The sequence below is a fragment of the Balearica regulorum genome, chromosome 8 (genome assembly GCF_011004875.1).
Source record: "Balearica regulorum gibbericeps isolate bBalReg1 chromosome 8, bBalReg1.pri, whole genome shotgun sequence".
Classification (NCBI taxonomy): domain Eukaryota; kingdom Metazoa; phylum Chordata; class Aves; order Gruiformes; family Gruidae; genus Balearica; species Balearica regulorum.
In genome coordinates, this window is record NC_046191.1 from 19,118,932 (window position 1) to 19,133,980 (window position 15,049).

Consider the following 15,049-nt stretch of genomic DNA (forward strand, 5'->3'; position numbering starts at 1 on the left):
CCCCGCCCCGCCGGACCCCGGCCTCTCCTCGCCCCGCCCCCTCTCAGCGGCTTCGCGCGGGTGGGACTGTCCCTGTCCCTTTTCCCGCTCCCGGGCCGTGAGGGGCAGGAGCGGGGCTCGTCGGGCCGAGAGTCACCCACCGAGTTCCCCTCAGCGCTCGTGTCTGGCAGAAAGTGCTCAGGCCCTGTCTGGGGACAATTATGAAGAGGTCAGTTAATAAATAACGTGTCCCATTGATTGCGAACAGGCTCCTGTCATTTACTGGATACTGTATTAAAAGCAGCTGTGGGCCTGTTACAGTCTAAAAAAAAATAGAGTATTTCCTCCAAAATGAGGAGCGAGCATTTGCCTGGGCCCTTATTAACACAGATTAGGGACATCCATCTCATAAAGAAGGGAAAAAATTATCGGTGGCTCCTTCACCAGATGATCTCTCAGCGCTTCATGCACTGTGAGAAGTCCCAGCCCAGTTGAAATTAGTGGGAACACTGTTAACTTCAAGTAAAATTGGCCTTTCTTGCATAAAATGTTATTTTTGTTCTGCCTTCTTGTGTTTATGACTTGATTGTGACTTCTTTTAACACAATGTGTTTAGCAGAATCACAGTCAGAAAGTGGGAGTTTCCTGTTCAGATGCTTTTTGGCTGTGAGACTTCGGGCAAAAAGATCATAGCATGGTGTAAGGATAAAAACAATGAGGAGATGAACGTAACATGTTAGGGCTTTTGGTGTTCAGTACTCTTACCAAAGAAAGCTGCTTTGATGAAAAGATGGGTCACAAAAATACTACTGTAGGAATAAGTTACGTTTTTTTGGCAGGGCTTACTCTTACGGAGAGATGTGTATCTAGAAACCAAATGTTAGGAGCTCACAATGTATTAAAACTCTGCAGAATTTAAAGAGACTTGTGCTTTAAGATTCAAGAACTGTCTGCAACTGCTTTTTGAATAATATAATCACTGCCAGAGTCAGTCTGAAGTATAAATCTGAAAATTAATTAGTAAGATTTGGCACTCCTGTAAAAGCAGTCCTGGCTTCAATAACAGCCAGCGACTCTCACAGTAAGGGTGTTTTCTTCTCTTCCCACTCAGGCAGGCCCAGATGGCCGTGCTTTCTGCATCACCTCCCTCTACAGTTCAGTGGTTTGCACAAGTTTAGCTAGATTATGGGCATGCAACGGAAAGGCAACACAAGAGGAGACCGCAGAGCAAACATTTAAACATTTTGCTGAATAATCTCAAGCCATTACTTCATCCAGTGCTCTATGCCAACTCTTGGAATGACAGGCTGGGAGTAATCATGAAGTGTCGGTCTCCCATATGGCAGGCAAGGATCTAAATGTTTCATTCCTGTTACATCTGGATCCAAACAGTTCCTGGCATATGTTCATTAAGGGATATATTTTTCACTTAGTACATGAGATCTTAGTCATCTGTGAGAGCAGGTGCTTTATTCCAGCACTGAAGTGTTCAGTTCTTCAAGTACTCTTTCTGCCCAGGCTTTGCTAAATGCGAAAAAGTATGGCCATTTCAGCCTGTTTCAGCTACCTGTTAAACACAGAATTCCCAGTTAAGCCTCAGTAGAGGCAATTCCCATGAAAAGTTAGGCCACATAAGCCAGAACAGTTACAGAAAAGGTGTAACATGCACTTACTTGGCATTCAGTGGATGGGCAAAACCAAAGGAATATTCTAAAGACCGGGGGTGGGGGCAGATGCAGAAAAGCAACTGAGAGATAATGTAAATGATACTGATGTGTTATTTACAATATAACTTTTCCATTCACACATGCCTTTCCACTCTGCAATTCACACATTATCCATTTTTGTATGCCAATGCCAAAACTTGGGTATATCTTAATGCCCAAGCAGTAAAAGTTATGCTGATTTATTGCTACCTGTTAAATATTTAAGTTTCCTATCCAGCTATATCAACACTGACTGCTGTTGTGCTAGTGATGCAGGGTTTGTATGTAAGATAGAAATCAACTGCTGATTATACAAACACAGTGTTTGTCACTCATGGTGTCAAAAGGTAAATATGGTTTTACAATACCTTCTTACCTTCATCTTCTGTTCTATGACAACTTGAAGCTTATTACATACTAAGAATAACTCAGAAAAACATAAAAGTGGTTACATGTGCTGAAGCGTCTAGGAATTCTGGACATACAATGAATGAAAATAGGAGACTAATAAGGAGAATGGAAAACTACAGAGAAAAATCTGAATTCTTCAAGATACTCAGTATAATGTGCACCTTTATAAATATAACGAAGAATTTGATCTGATTTCTTTTGAAGGAAAGTCTGTGTTACTTAATCAAGTAATACAGGTTTTAACATTAAACAAAAGCTAAACATTAACTTAAACATTAACTTATTGCAGTGGTGCTGGACTTGCTTCTTACACAGTTATTTGAAGCAGCTGCAACCGCATAGCGATTTAACTTGAATGCTATCATAAGAGAATCCATAGGAAATCCTCAGGGTTCACACACTTTCCCCACCATTGTATTATATGCAGGGAGCCTCTGGCTAATGTTAATAATCACAAGACTTCTAATGTTAATAATCACAAGACTTCTCTTTTTCACAGCAGCTTTACCGATTTTCAGTCTGCCTAGCATGGCTTCCTGGATTAGTGCTCTTATTCTTTGGATATGCCTAAGAAATATTCTGTGATCCAGGGCAGTACTACACTTTTAAAGTATTACAGCACCAGTAGGAATGGAATGCCTTAGTATTTGCCAGTTACCTTGGTTTGTGATTACTTTTAATAAATGTATTTACACAATATACAACATGGCAATGACTTAAAATAAAACCACCTGCATTTCCTAAAAGAAAGTCTACAAAAATTTAGAGTTTTCTCTCTCTTCATAGCACCCAGCTATCAAGGTGCTTGGTCAGAGATCTGTCTGGGAGTCTGTTTTTATACAGACCCTACTTCCTTAGGTTTGTCTTTGTGGAAGAGAATGAAGATCTGAGGACACATCCAACCTTTAGACCTAAACCTTCCCTCAGGTTCCCTTGAGAGTGAGATTCTATTTCCTTCCCCTCCTGCAAATTTCTGTGAACTCTGATTTAATCAGTGTGTTAGCTTTAATTTTTTTCTAATAGATTATTTCCTGTCACATTCAAATTCTTAAAAATGCTAATGCTTCTAGTGCATAAATAGGTGGAGCCATCTCTTACCCAGAAAGCAGCCAAAGCCTGCTAAGGATTCCCTTGTTGCTTAACTTGTTATAAACAAATCATTAATCTATTTGAGGAAATAGACTCTTCTAGCCAGCAGGTTTCATTTCTAAGGCTGTATTTATATGGTCACTTTAATCTCGTATAAATCCACCCTGCTGCAGAAGCAGATGGTGCCACCTTCTCTTGCTCCTGTGGTTGGTGCCTACCTTCTCCCTGGGGCTGGCACAACCATTTCTGTTGTTGTATGAAGAACTAGATCAACGATTTGAACTAAAAACTAATCTTAATTGTTTTTTTCCTCCGAGTTAGGTTACAAGCAGTCCAATTCCTTTCATCAGTAGCTGGGATTTACGCCAGAGTAAAGTGGCTGTTCATAACCACTGAAACTTTTATCTTATTTAAACATATCTATATAAAAAATAATGTTTTGATACAGTCAGATAAATGACATAAATGTGTGGGACTCATTTCTAGCTCTTGACTGAGATTAGATCCAACTATTATTAAACATTCAGAGATGATGATTAATTTGGGGTACAAGTCTTTTCTTTGAGAGACACAATGTCTACTGTTTTTTCTGGTATATTGTTTAAAACTCAGAATGTACTAGAAAATATTACAGATAACAAGTCTTAATAACAAACATGTTTAGAGTAAAGAGATCTTAATAAATTCAGAATAGAAAGCTTTATGTATTACAGTCCTTTGTATGTTAGAGGACTGAGGAAACTCCAGAAATACTCTGCTCAGAAGAAAATACTTGAAAGTAGTCATTACCTCATTAATGGTCAATTGTAAGCAAATGCTAAACAACAGTTCGCATTTGTGTTCTCATTGTTTTGAAGTCTACCAAGACAACACAGTTCAGATTCAATCAACCAATAAAAATAAGTTTCCTTTGTACGTACTCTTCCTTTCAAGTCTATTTCCTCTATTAATTGGTGGAGTTATGAGGTTCAAGAATTTTACTCAAGATTAATTGAGGTTATGTGTTAAAATGCATGGTCAGAGTACACTTGCTAGCATTAATCTATTTCTGGTTTGGAAAAAATTTTAGCATTTTCAGGCAACTTATTTTTGCCTAATGATTTTTAAAATGTACCCAGCTTTCAACATGGTTATTTTGCTTAATTATCTAGGCTGTTTCCTTCTTTGAATTAGTGGCAAAATAAAGTTATAATCTACTGTGAACTTTTGTCCACACTACTTGAAGTAAAATACTTTTTGTTCTGTTTATCTTATGCTCGTGGTTAAAAAACTCAAATATTTTTATAATCAGAATGTTTTACAATCAGAGTCTTAATTCCTATTTATGGAGTTTCCCGTAAAGATAAACAGTCTAGCTGGCAATTTCTTAATGCCCTACTGCCATTTCACAAAACTTCTTACCCTGAATTAACACTTCCACCTTCCTCCTTACTTTATAAGGTAGCTCAGAGAGCTGGGAAACATCCAAGTTCTGGCCCACTCTCTTTCAAAAATCCTACTTAGGTTCAAATACTGAATCCCAGTACTGAAGCTAGCAGATGCTGACATAAGAAGGTCAATGATGAGAAGGGGATGTCAGCAGAATTCAGTTCAGAAAGAAGATGTTAATTTTTAATTCTTAAGGAAGTTTAGTATTGGAACAAATTACCTAGCAGGATAGTACATTTTTCAACACATGGTGTACTTAAGACCTCTGACTTAAGTGCAATGAGGAAAACAGCTGCAATGGTTTAATGCATTGCTACCCCCAGCTGTCCTGCCATCCCCTCTGCTGGAGGACATTTCCACAACAGAACTGTTTCAGTTCACAGTCTAGCATATTTGCTTTAATTGCCTGTGAACATCAGTTCACACTAAAATGCTAGACTGTGAACCTCAGCTAGTGAGGTACAGATATACCCTGCCTTCTGCCAGCTATGGTACAGAGGAGAAAAATGGGTAGAAGAGCAACTACAGATAACAGAACTGCTATATGAAGCCCTTTCCTCTCATTCTCTACTACTTACACCTACTCCAATGCTGTTCTCTCCTGCTATGCAACTGTTTGTGTAACTCAATAATGACCCGTTTGCTGAACCCAAATTAAAAATAACCCAGATAAAGAAAAAAGCCACATCAGTTCTCGGGTTTGATTCTGCATGCCACTCAAAAGACTGTCATATTCAGAAATGCAGGAATAGCTTGGCATTTGGAAGAAGCAGCAGAAAGGAACTGCTTAAAATGGGATAAGAAGAAAAGCTCTTCAAATCTGCCCTAAAACTGATGTCTCCTTAAAATATATACTCCAGCCCAGTGATTTGTTGGGCAGAGTGAATGAATCATTGTGTTATGTTGGAATTTGAACAGAACTAATCATTCCTTCAGGCCTTAAATCATATGTAAGTAAATCTGCTTCAGTTTGCAGACTTCAGTGAAGCTGAGAGTCTGGCTCTGTATGCAAGAATTAGTACAATGTACCAGCATGCCTTATCAGTCTTCGTGATATTGGCAAAAATTACTCCAAAACATAACACTTTGTCTTGTTTTGCTACATTCAAAATCCCTCTATGTGAAATGCAGACATTTTCTACTGAATTGTTAGAGGATTCTGACAGCACCCTGGAAAAACAGTAAAAATTAGCAGAAATCTTTAGGACAAATATTTCCTTTTAGGAAACCTCTAAATTTGTTAGGTCTGATTAATTTTTTTATATTATCGTATTAAAGTTGGTAATTGTGAGGTAATTTGTAATACATGAACTTTATTAAAAAGCTTATCATTCCTTATGAAGGAAGCAGCAATGTACTGCTTAAATTCCAAGCTGTTAACTAACTATATGTACAGTTGATCTACTTAAGTATTCACCATTGCTTTTTCTAGATAAAACAGTTTGAACTTCCCTTTAAATAAATAATGAAACAATCAGCCAGACAGTCAAGTATATTCCTGGCAAAGCGCAAATGCCTTTTTTGATCCCTTGAGTAGGCAGCCTATTGATTGTGTATTAATTAATTTCTGTAACCTACTTTCTATAAAGTACTGTAGGATTGTATCCCAGTAGGCATAAGGTATTAATGGAATTATTTTAAATTTGTCAACATCTAAATTTCTACAGTACATAGCAGCAATTCCCACTATAAACTTAATTACTAGAACAAAGCAAAACTATTTTCAACTTAGAAATATTTTTTAGAAGTAAAAATGCTGGTTTAAGCAAAGTATGGAACTGCATTCACATACAAATTTTCTTATGTAATTAAAAATACCCAAGCAGAATAAATTCAGTAGTCTCAAATATATTCTTTGAGTTCTTCTCTATGTAATAGTACACATTTCTGAACAATAGATTTTTTTGATCCATCTATACAAAATAACAAATGAATGACAACACAATAACTACTAGGTTACAGCATTTCTAAAGGTGGGGGGTTTTTCCCTAATTGAATGACACAAGGCAATTTGGAGCAGTAACAGTTTAAAACTCTTTAAGTAAACAATCAAGCTTATGCTAGTAAGTATACAGTATCATATTTATCTATATGCTTCATTTAACTTTGGGGAGATAAGTATCACTGCAGTCATAGATTGACTCCATCATATCAATATACTGTAAAAGTATCTTGTCAAATCAGGTTTGTGCCCAGTTCCTGGCTCTGTGCAGGGCTGCAGCTCCCACTGCCCAGTTCTGCCACGTGCTTTTTCAGCAACACTGAAGTTCACAACAGAACTTAGTTCTCCCCTGCCCCCTCCCAGCTCATTGTATTTCTGCGTCACTGTCATCCCTGCTCCCACCTTCCAATCTGGATAAATCTCTTTTGAGACAGTTTTATAACTTAGACCATCAATGGTATTCAACTATTTTTAATTAGATGTTATTTTTAACCCAGATCATTTCTGTGATGAAATTCACAGCACAGCTGAACAAACAGTTTTTGCCTGCACTAAGGGTGCACGGAGAGCGCCTGAGAAGGAGCTTGTGGTGGGAACTTCTTAAACCAGCCCGACTGCTAAAGAAAATGTACCATGGAATTGCAACTAAAGTAATTTTGTTATTTGATGATATGGTATCTGTAAGAACATAGGCCTCAAAGATGTATTTCAAGATTGCTCTGTATGAATCTACATCAGAAATCATGCTATTTGATTCCTTGTCTTTCATTTAAAGGAAACCAAGGCTGCATTTTATATACAATTAAGTCTATTAAAAATAGCTATAATTTGTCTAAATGTATAACAAATAAACTAATGCAGTTAATTAAAGCATTTATTAGCTCAGAAGAAACACATTGAAAATATATTTTTTGTGATAAGCTGAATATGTTCAGTGCTATTATGGTGAACAGTGCGACTGTTGTGTAGGCCCTGAGTTCTCATTGTATGTAGGCTCAGAGCTGTCTTTCCAAACAGAGCATTCAAATGACACCACCACCACACCCGGACAGAAGTTGGAGCATATAAAGCATTTTCTTTTGACTGAGCAGGCAATCAGAGCCTTTCTAGATCTTTTGTATTACAAAGTAGCTGCATAATAGGAGATTCAATCCACAAACTTGCATTTCCATCCCACAAAACCAATTTGTGCTTGAGATTTAGGAGTATACCTGCAAAAATATTAGTAGTGAGTGAGGTAAACTGAATAGTCCTCCGAAGACATAGTCTTTGTTAAACTTTTACACTTCTAATAAGGGTTAACAGGTAGTGCCATGTCTTTGAAAATATTTCAGATGACTGCAAATATTTATTTTCTATTTTGTCTAGATATGTACTAAATAACGTGTTATAGTTTAGGTCAACTTTGATGTGAGATTTGCAGAGTTTTCAATCAACTTATTTTGTGACTGCCTCTATATACACAAACAGACTTACTGTGTGCTGACATCCAAGCTGACCTCCTTTTACCTATGTTTTATCCCGGCTTCCTGTTCACGTCCTGCCAACTGTCCACATAAAAATCTTTCTGCACAGTATTGTTTGAACCTGGGCTCATTTACACAGCTGAGGATATAGGTTTATGTCCAGTTTTACTTTAAGTCAAACTCTAACCACAACTATTGTTTCCCACCTGTCAGAAATTGATGGTTACAATTTGTTTTAATTTAAAATCAGAACAAAGAAGCAGCTACACAACTTTTCCATCTCTTTTTTTTCCTTCCCAGCCATCGTGTACAATTCAAACTGGATTCTAAACAGAAGAAAATTACATATTTAACCAGTGATTAATTCATACTAAATTTGCTGTTTCTGTTTAAAAATGTTTTTAAATAAGACCTGGATTTACAGGTCTAGCAAGTAAGGATGCCCTTTTCACCACAGGCTATCCACTGGTAATTAAATCACACCAGTAATCTGATACAGCATTATATCTTTACTAGTATGATAGCACTGTCACAGATATTTTGCATCCTATAAGATGCAGTAAAGTAAAAACTCCTTGGAGGCCATCACTACTTGACCTCTTGGTCTGTTTGCTGAATTCCCAGCAGCACAAAAGACAATCAGTTCTACTTTTAGCAATCACTTGCATGCTAGTGCAGTGTCTTGTTAATGCTTGCCTGCATTTCCTCCTATCCTTGGCAAGTATGGCTCTAGAATCATTCCTACCTGAGAAATCTGAGACAGTTGGTAAAGGTCCTGGGAGAGGCAACTGACAATAGACAGTTGTAATTTGAAGGAGAATTACGCTACAGCAAACTGACTTCTGAATTAGATAATCCTCACACATACTTAGTATGCTTTCCCTTTTGTGCATTGTCTTCGTAGGTTTAATTTGTCTCAGCTTTTTGGGGTGTTTTCACGTAGGCAAGCCCTTTGAACATAGTCTTTCTCATCCTGAAGTTGTCTTCACATCTGCTTATGGCAGGTCTGGATATTCCCCTTTGCATTTCTCACGGGCAGGAGGATGGACTTTTGTTTGCTGTAATGGAACACAGCAGAGCCGTCAAGACCCCTGTACGGCCACGACTGTGTCCCAGGTTGGGAAGGCATGTGGTCCTCAATTCCAGTTGGGCTGAGGCCATCACATGATGCTTTTCAGTATCAGTGTGTTCACAAGGCCAACATGTCTACCTGGAAGTCCTGCTTGGCACACTTTCCTGATTCAAGAAGCAGCTCACTTGTCCCATAATCAGAAATATTTCAGTTGTCACTTCATGAGCTGCCCGCGACCATGGAACATACATTTGACCATCTGAAAGAGAGATGGCAGTCCATGGGGTCAAACTGAAGGTCAGATTATGTTTCCCTGTTGGCTTGTTGTAGATGTTTCATTCTATAACTGGAACAGAGGAAGAAATAAGCCTTTTCTCTTTGCATTTCCATTTTCTATAATGAATATTTTTATCACTTCTTCTGCTACCTTGGTTCTGTACTCCCTCCTAAATGTATACATACTGTCAGCTCCTAGACTCATGAATTTACTGCTAGCTGATGTGGCTGAAAATGACCCCATTTTTATAGATACATATATGTGTTATGTACACATAGATTCATAAATGTAATGTTTTTCAGCTGGAGCAGTTCACTGACCTGCCACATCTGCGTGGCTCCTGGCACAGGGGACAGCCACCATGGCAGATGATGTCAACAGCCCCTGTGAGTACAACCTTAGATGGCAGCAGCTGCCAGACAAGTTTGGCTGGGTCAGGAAACTGTACCCTCAGCTGCAACTGCAGAGAAGAGCCAGACTCGCAGCCCCTTGCTGGGGCTGGCCTCCCCATCCCCGCTTTGGCCCAGGCCCTCCCCGCCTCTGTAAGGAGTAGGCTCAGGGGACTGAACGAGCAGAAAATGATTTACCACTGTTGTGGGATTAGTTTACACTATTTAGTGCTATGAAGCAGGTCACCATAACATCAGAAGAGCACCCAAGTGGGCTCAAGGGGAGCTCTGGCAGCATGCCAGGAGGGAAGCAGCAGGACTGCCAGCCCTTAGCTCAGTTCCTCTGCTTTCCAAAACTCACACATCCACTTGGCTGCAAAAGCTAGGGCAGGGGACCACTTGGCCAGCTGTGCGCATGTGCCACATCCCCACACGTCTCCCAAACCGATCTTTTAAGTTTAGCTATCTGGTAACTACACCCATGCTACAACAACTTCATATTGTACGATTTTAACTACATTAATCTAGTAGAAATATAGCTCTTCTGTGTTGAGAAGACAATTTTTTTCTACTATTTTATTGTAAGAATTTCACTAGTTTACTGAGGCACAATCTGATTTACACTATGTTTTTGCAGCCTGATGGTGTTGCACATTAACGTACTGTTGCTTTGGTTTTACCTTGATGTTTAACTAATATTTTAAACTCATCACAAAAGCACATAGCACCAAAAAAAAAACCAAACCTGTCCTGGCAGCCCCAGATTTTAGGGATAGAGTCAGGACTGTATAGATGGGGATGTCAGTATGTCAGTGCCCGTGTGAAGGATGTCAAAATAGAGAACGAATGACTGATGTAATAAGACTTTATTTTGATCCTGTTTCTGTATCATTTTTTTAGCTGAATGCAGATAAGCAACGCTATGTTAGGACAGAATCTGGGCTTTCAGGATGGGACAATATGGCATCAATGTGGAAAGATCAAAATAACGTCAAACAATAGTTAGTACATTTGGATTAGCCAAAACAATGATACTTAGACTGCACCTTTTACTTAAGCATATCAAAGTTAACAAATGTCACATTATCACTACTTTGTAAGCAGTGGGAAAATGAAGTATGGAATTGATGGCTTGAGTAGTGTGTGGCCTGGGACCACTTACAGTTCTTTCTGTGTAGCCCTCTTAGACTGGCAGCAGCTGCAGAAAGGGCTACTGCCTTATCTTCACCACCTGCAGCTGAATTTACTGGATTGTGAACAGCTGTAAGCGTCAGCAGGATCCTGTCATGCTGCACTGTTCAAAAGTATTTTGTCTCCATCTTCATCAGATAAAGAGATGCTACTAGAAAAAAAAAAAGAGAAGTGAGGTACTTTCCATCTGAGTGGGACTTGGCAGGTCTGCTGAAAGCTTGTGAGAAGGCCCATACTGCATTCCAGGTGGTGGGAGAGCAGAAGGAATGCTGTACTAATCGTCCCTCCGGCCAGACTGATGTCCAGAACAGATTTTTCACCGCAGATGAAATGGCAATATTCTGCCATGTAACTGTGTCCTGAGGGGCTGTTAAACATTTTTTGACTTTAGTTTAGAGTTAAGAGGTAAGTCTGGTCTGTACTGCTACAAAAATTAACCACGCAAGAGCTGGAAATTCTGCTCTAGCAGACATTTTTAGAGTACACAAAGGAACATGGATGCTGATGGACAAAACCTTGCCGTAAAACTGTATGATGCCACAGTCTTGAAGAAGTTATGTTACAAGCCATCAAGACATAGAATATTTGAGACTGCAATTAGTCTTGCAAATCCACAGAACAGAGCTAAAGTGAATGAAAAAAATGCTTGCTTAGGCTTTACCTCTGAAATGCTGACTACGCATTTTAACTTTAGTCACTAGAGCTTCAGTAACTGCTTTCAGGTCTGCGCTTGGAGAGTTGGGGAAGTAATGCATCACATCGGTGCATGACTGAACTCTCAGGGAGTTTGGCAACTGGAACCTCTTTCTAGTTCAGGCAATTAACCAAAATTTCGAGTCTTGGCAGCTGTTTGTTTTCTGAAAGAAGGTGATTATATGACCATGGCTGTAGAATGATAGTGCAGAGAGAGTAGTAAACCTCTCTTACATTCCAACTCTGAGTAGTGAGCTCATATTTTTATGCACTGGTCCCACAAGAAAAAGACAGGAAGAAAGATTACTCAGGACTACGCTTGCATACCTTCACAAAATTCCCACTAGCTAGAATAGTAATAAGCTGCAGTTCTCTCACAGCTATTTTCTGGAGCTAAAATAATGCTACATATCATCATAAGTCTTCAATACAGAAAAGACAATATTACCAGTAAGAACACAGTAACTCATACATAAGCACCCTCACCAAGGCCAAACCTAGTCAAGCACTTATTTTTTCTCCTTCAGACCTCACCCACTATCTTTAGGTACAAAAAAGGTGTTAGTATAACTAAGATAAATGAGAGACATACTCTCTCACAATAAAAGCCTTTCCCACTCTAGCTAGCATAGCAAAGATGTTGTAAATAATGTAGAAACGCTACGTCTCAAGCTCTTACTATTTCAGTCCTTGAATATCTCAGTCTATTACAAGTTCTATTCTTTCCTCTGTTATATGTATGTGAACTGAGAGATTGCTTCTTGTTCAGCCACTTCCAGCAAACAGAGATTTCAGCCATGGCGGGGTATGAACTACAAATAAGGAATAACTAAGGTCTTATATTAGAATTATGTGAACATTTTATAGCTTGCAAGTGCTTTGAATTGTGAACTCCAGAGCACCTGAAGAACCACCTATCCACCTACCAAAGACCACTCAGTCATACAAAATTCTGACATGTTTTACAAGTAATTTCAGAAAGGTTACACATCTGGGATAAAATTTTAAGTCAATCAAGTATTAAGGACGTCTTAAGTTGCAGCTTGTTTGACATTTTTTCAAGCATCTGAAGTGTCTGTTATTAGATGCAGAGTGAACACCCATAGTAGGTTTTTTTTTGAAGAGTCTTTGGTGCTTTGAGTAATAGTGCCAGAGAAGGATTTAAAGAACAGAGTTACATTGCTATATGTTACTTTTTAGAAGGTAAACAACCTTCTACTGTTTTTCAAGTTTAAATGTGGCTTAGTTCAAAGGCTAATAAAGATTGTGATACAAACAGATCATATACTAACCCACACAATAATTGCTGTTTAATGCATGTGTTGCAGAAGCACTTTAGACACTTACAGTAAAAAACAGGACTGCAATACTCTCATAATATTCTATCTTCAAAAGTTACAAGCAGTAGGTTGTTAACTATTAAGGAGATAAGAATGAGGAAATAATTGCATGGGGCAAATATGTTGTTTTTCTATACATTGAATTTAACAGAAAGAATAGTATTTGACTGGCTAAATTGGGTCACAATGACCACGATAATGAACACTTTTAAAAGGATATTTACAGTTTAAGATTTATCACACAAGATCCTGACATTCACAAGAAGATGATGGAGTACAGGACAGATTTTTTTCAGGATTTCCTCATCTCTGAGAAGATGGGAATGGCAAAGTGCCTGTACTAGAAAAAAAGTGTTTCTGTGTGAAGACCAATATCAGGGTACCTTACAGGGTACCTTAATTTATTTTCCTCTGTATTGTTGATACGTGAGGATGAAAAATTATTCATATTCTTGTCTATCTAGAAAAATATGTAAAGATGTATATTTTAAAATGTTTTCAGTGGTATTTTTATATTTTTAGTATATAGAATAATTACTGTAATTTTATGATAGCAATTGTTAGCTTGTTGTAAGACAATACAAAATTCTTCATATCTTATAACATCACTTGCCTATTTTTTAAATTTTGAAATTGAAGATTCTTTTCTGAGTTGAGCCATAATAAATGCAGCATATGTGCACTGTCTCACTAATTATTATGCTTATATAAAAATAGATGTACCATATTTATCTTGATTTAAGATAGGAAGATCCCAGGTGAGCTTCCTCGCTGTTCCCATGTTTAAACAATGCAGAGAAAATGGCCTGGGATCTAATTTTCCCTCCTTACTGAATTGTGGTCATGACAACCATCTGTACAAGGATAAGCTTTACAGTATTGTCTTGTTCAAGAGTATCATTTTGACGTTATGTTGTGTGATACAATAAGGTAATGGAAAATAATACTGTGCAGCAGTTGGTGCTCTCATCTGCATATGGTGCTGACTTATACTTTGGTTTTTGTGTGTTTTGGTTTGCTTGTTTAATATTTATGTGGCCATTGTGACAAGGAAAGTATATAAAGATAATACCCCCCTTTAAAAAAAAATTAACATTTGAGAGAAGGGCTGTTGGCTAAGAGAAATGCCACTGTTTCTGACTCTTCAAATTTATCCATCTCTACTGGGCACCAGGGAATTGACATTTTGAATATGAAATTTAATTTTTCTCTGCTGTGCCAGCAAGGCAAGATACAATTTTAAAAAGCTAAGACTTTGCATGTCTTTATGGCAAGAACTTGCCTAACTGTGTGGAAACAGAGGTAAAGACAGTGCCAGGTCATTATTCTTTAGCTCCTTTCTGAAATACAGCTTTTTATGGGATGACATAGAATAAAACTGAACATATCTACTATTAAGCAGAATCTGATAGATAAACTTCTACAGAAGAAAGCCCTTAACGACATTGGAGGGAAAGTAATTTAATTTGGCTTTGGTCACTCTGTGCCTCAAAATACCTACATAATATATCTGGAATTGAAAACACAACAGGCAAGATCGTTTAAACTGTGTTCAAATACTTTTGAGGTATTAGGGGAAGACACAAAAGAAAGTAAGGCAGGAAAGTTTATTCTAAATTCATGACATACAGTCTTGCCATATGTTAACAGAAGAAATAATTGGTAGTTTTACTACTAGCACTGAATAGAAAGCAAAGATTCTAGTCTACCTTGCTCCAAATCAGAGTAGTTATAGATGGGGCCAGCTCTGCAACTCTGCCTGTGGGGTTATGCAACTGCTTTTGGGAGCAATATTCTAAGGACAAGGAGGGTAGAGCTAGCATGTGTCTTGTGGTCAGGAGCTTTTGTGTTGGGTTTGTGGGTTTGTTTTGGTGCTAGTGCTGGCAGTTAAACAATTTACATTATACGGGAGTGATTCTACTTTGACAAGTTTTAAGTAATTTCAAAGATACAGCAGGACAAGGCTGGTAAGACCCTCCAAGTACGACACTAAAATAGTTGTAAGGCAGCCAACTATTGATGTTTAATCATGTTTATTCTGTTGCTGACTAGAAAGCTTGCTTTCT

The 15,049-nt window shown here is 38.2% G+C and overlaps 1 protein-coding gene across 1 annotated transcript in view; it reads left to right on the forward strand.

Annotated features, from left to right (window-relative positions):
• Positions 1-94: 94 nt before the first annotated feature.
• The window catches only part of MTF2 (metal response element binding transcription factor 2), a 43,353-nt gene continuing 28,398 nt past the window's right edge, over positions 95-15,049 (forward strand). The window contains exon 1 of the mRNA XM_075759933.1: positions 95-208. Within this exon, the coding sequence (XP_075616048.1) occupies positions 201-208 (8 nt within the window). The 5' untranslated portion in view covers positions 95-200. The remainder of the gene's footprint in view (positions 209-15,049) is intronic.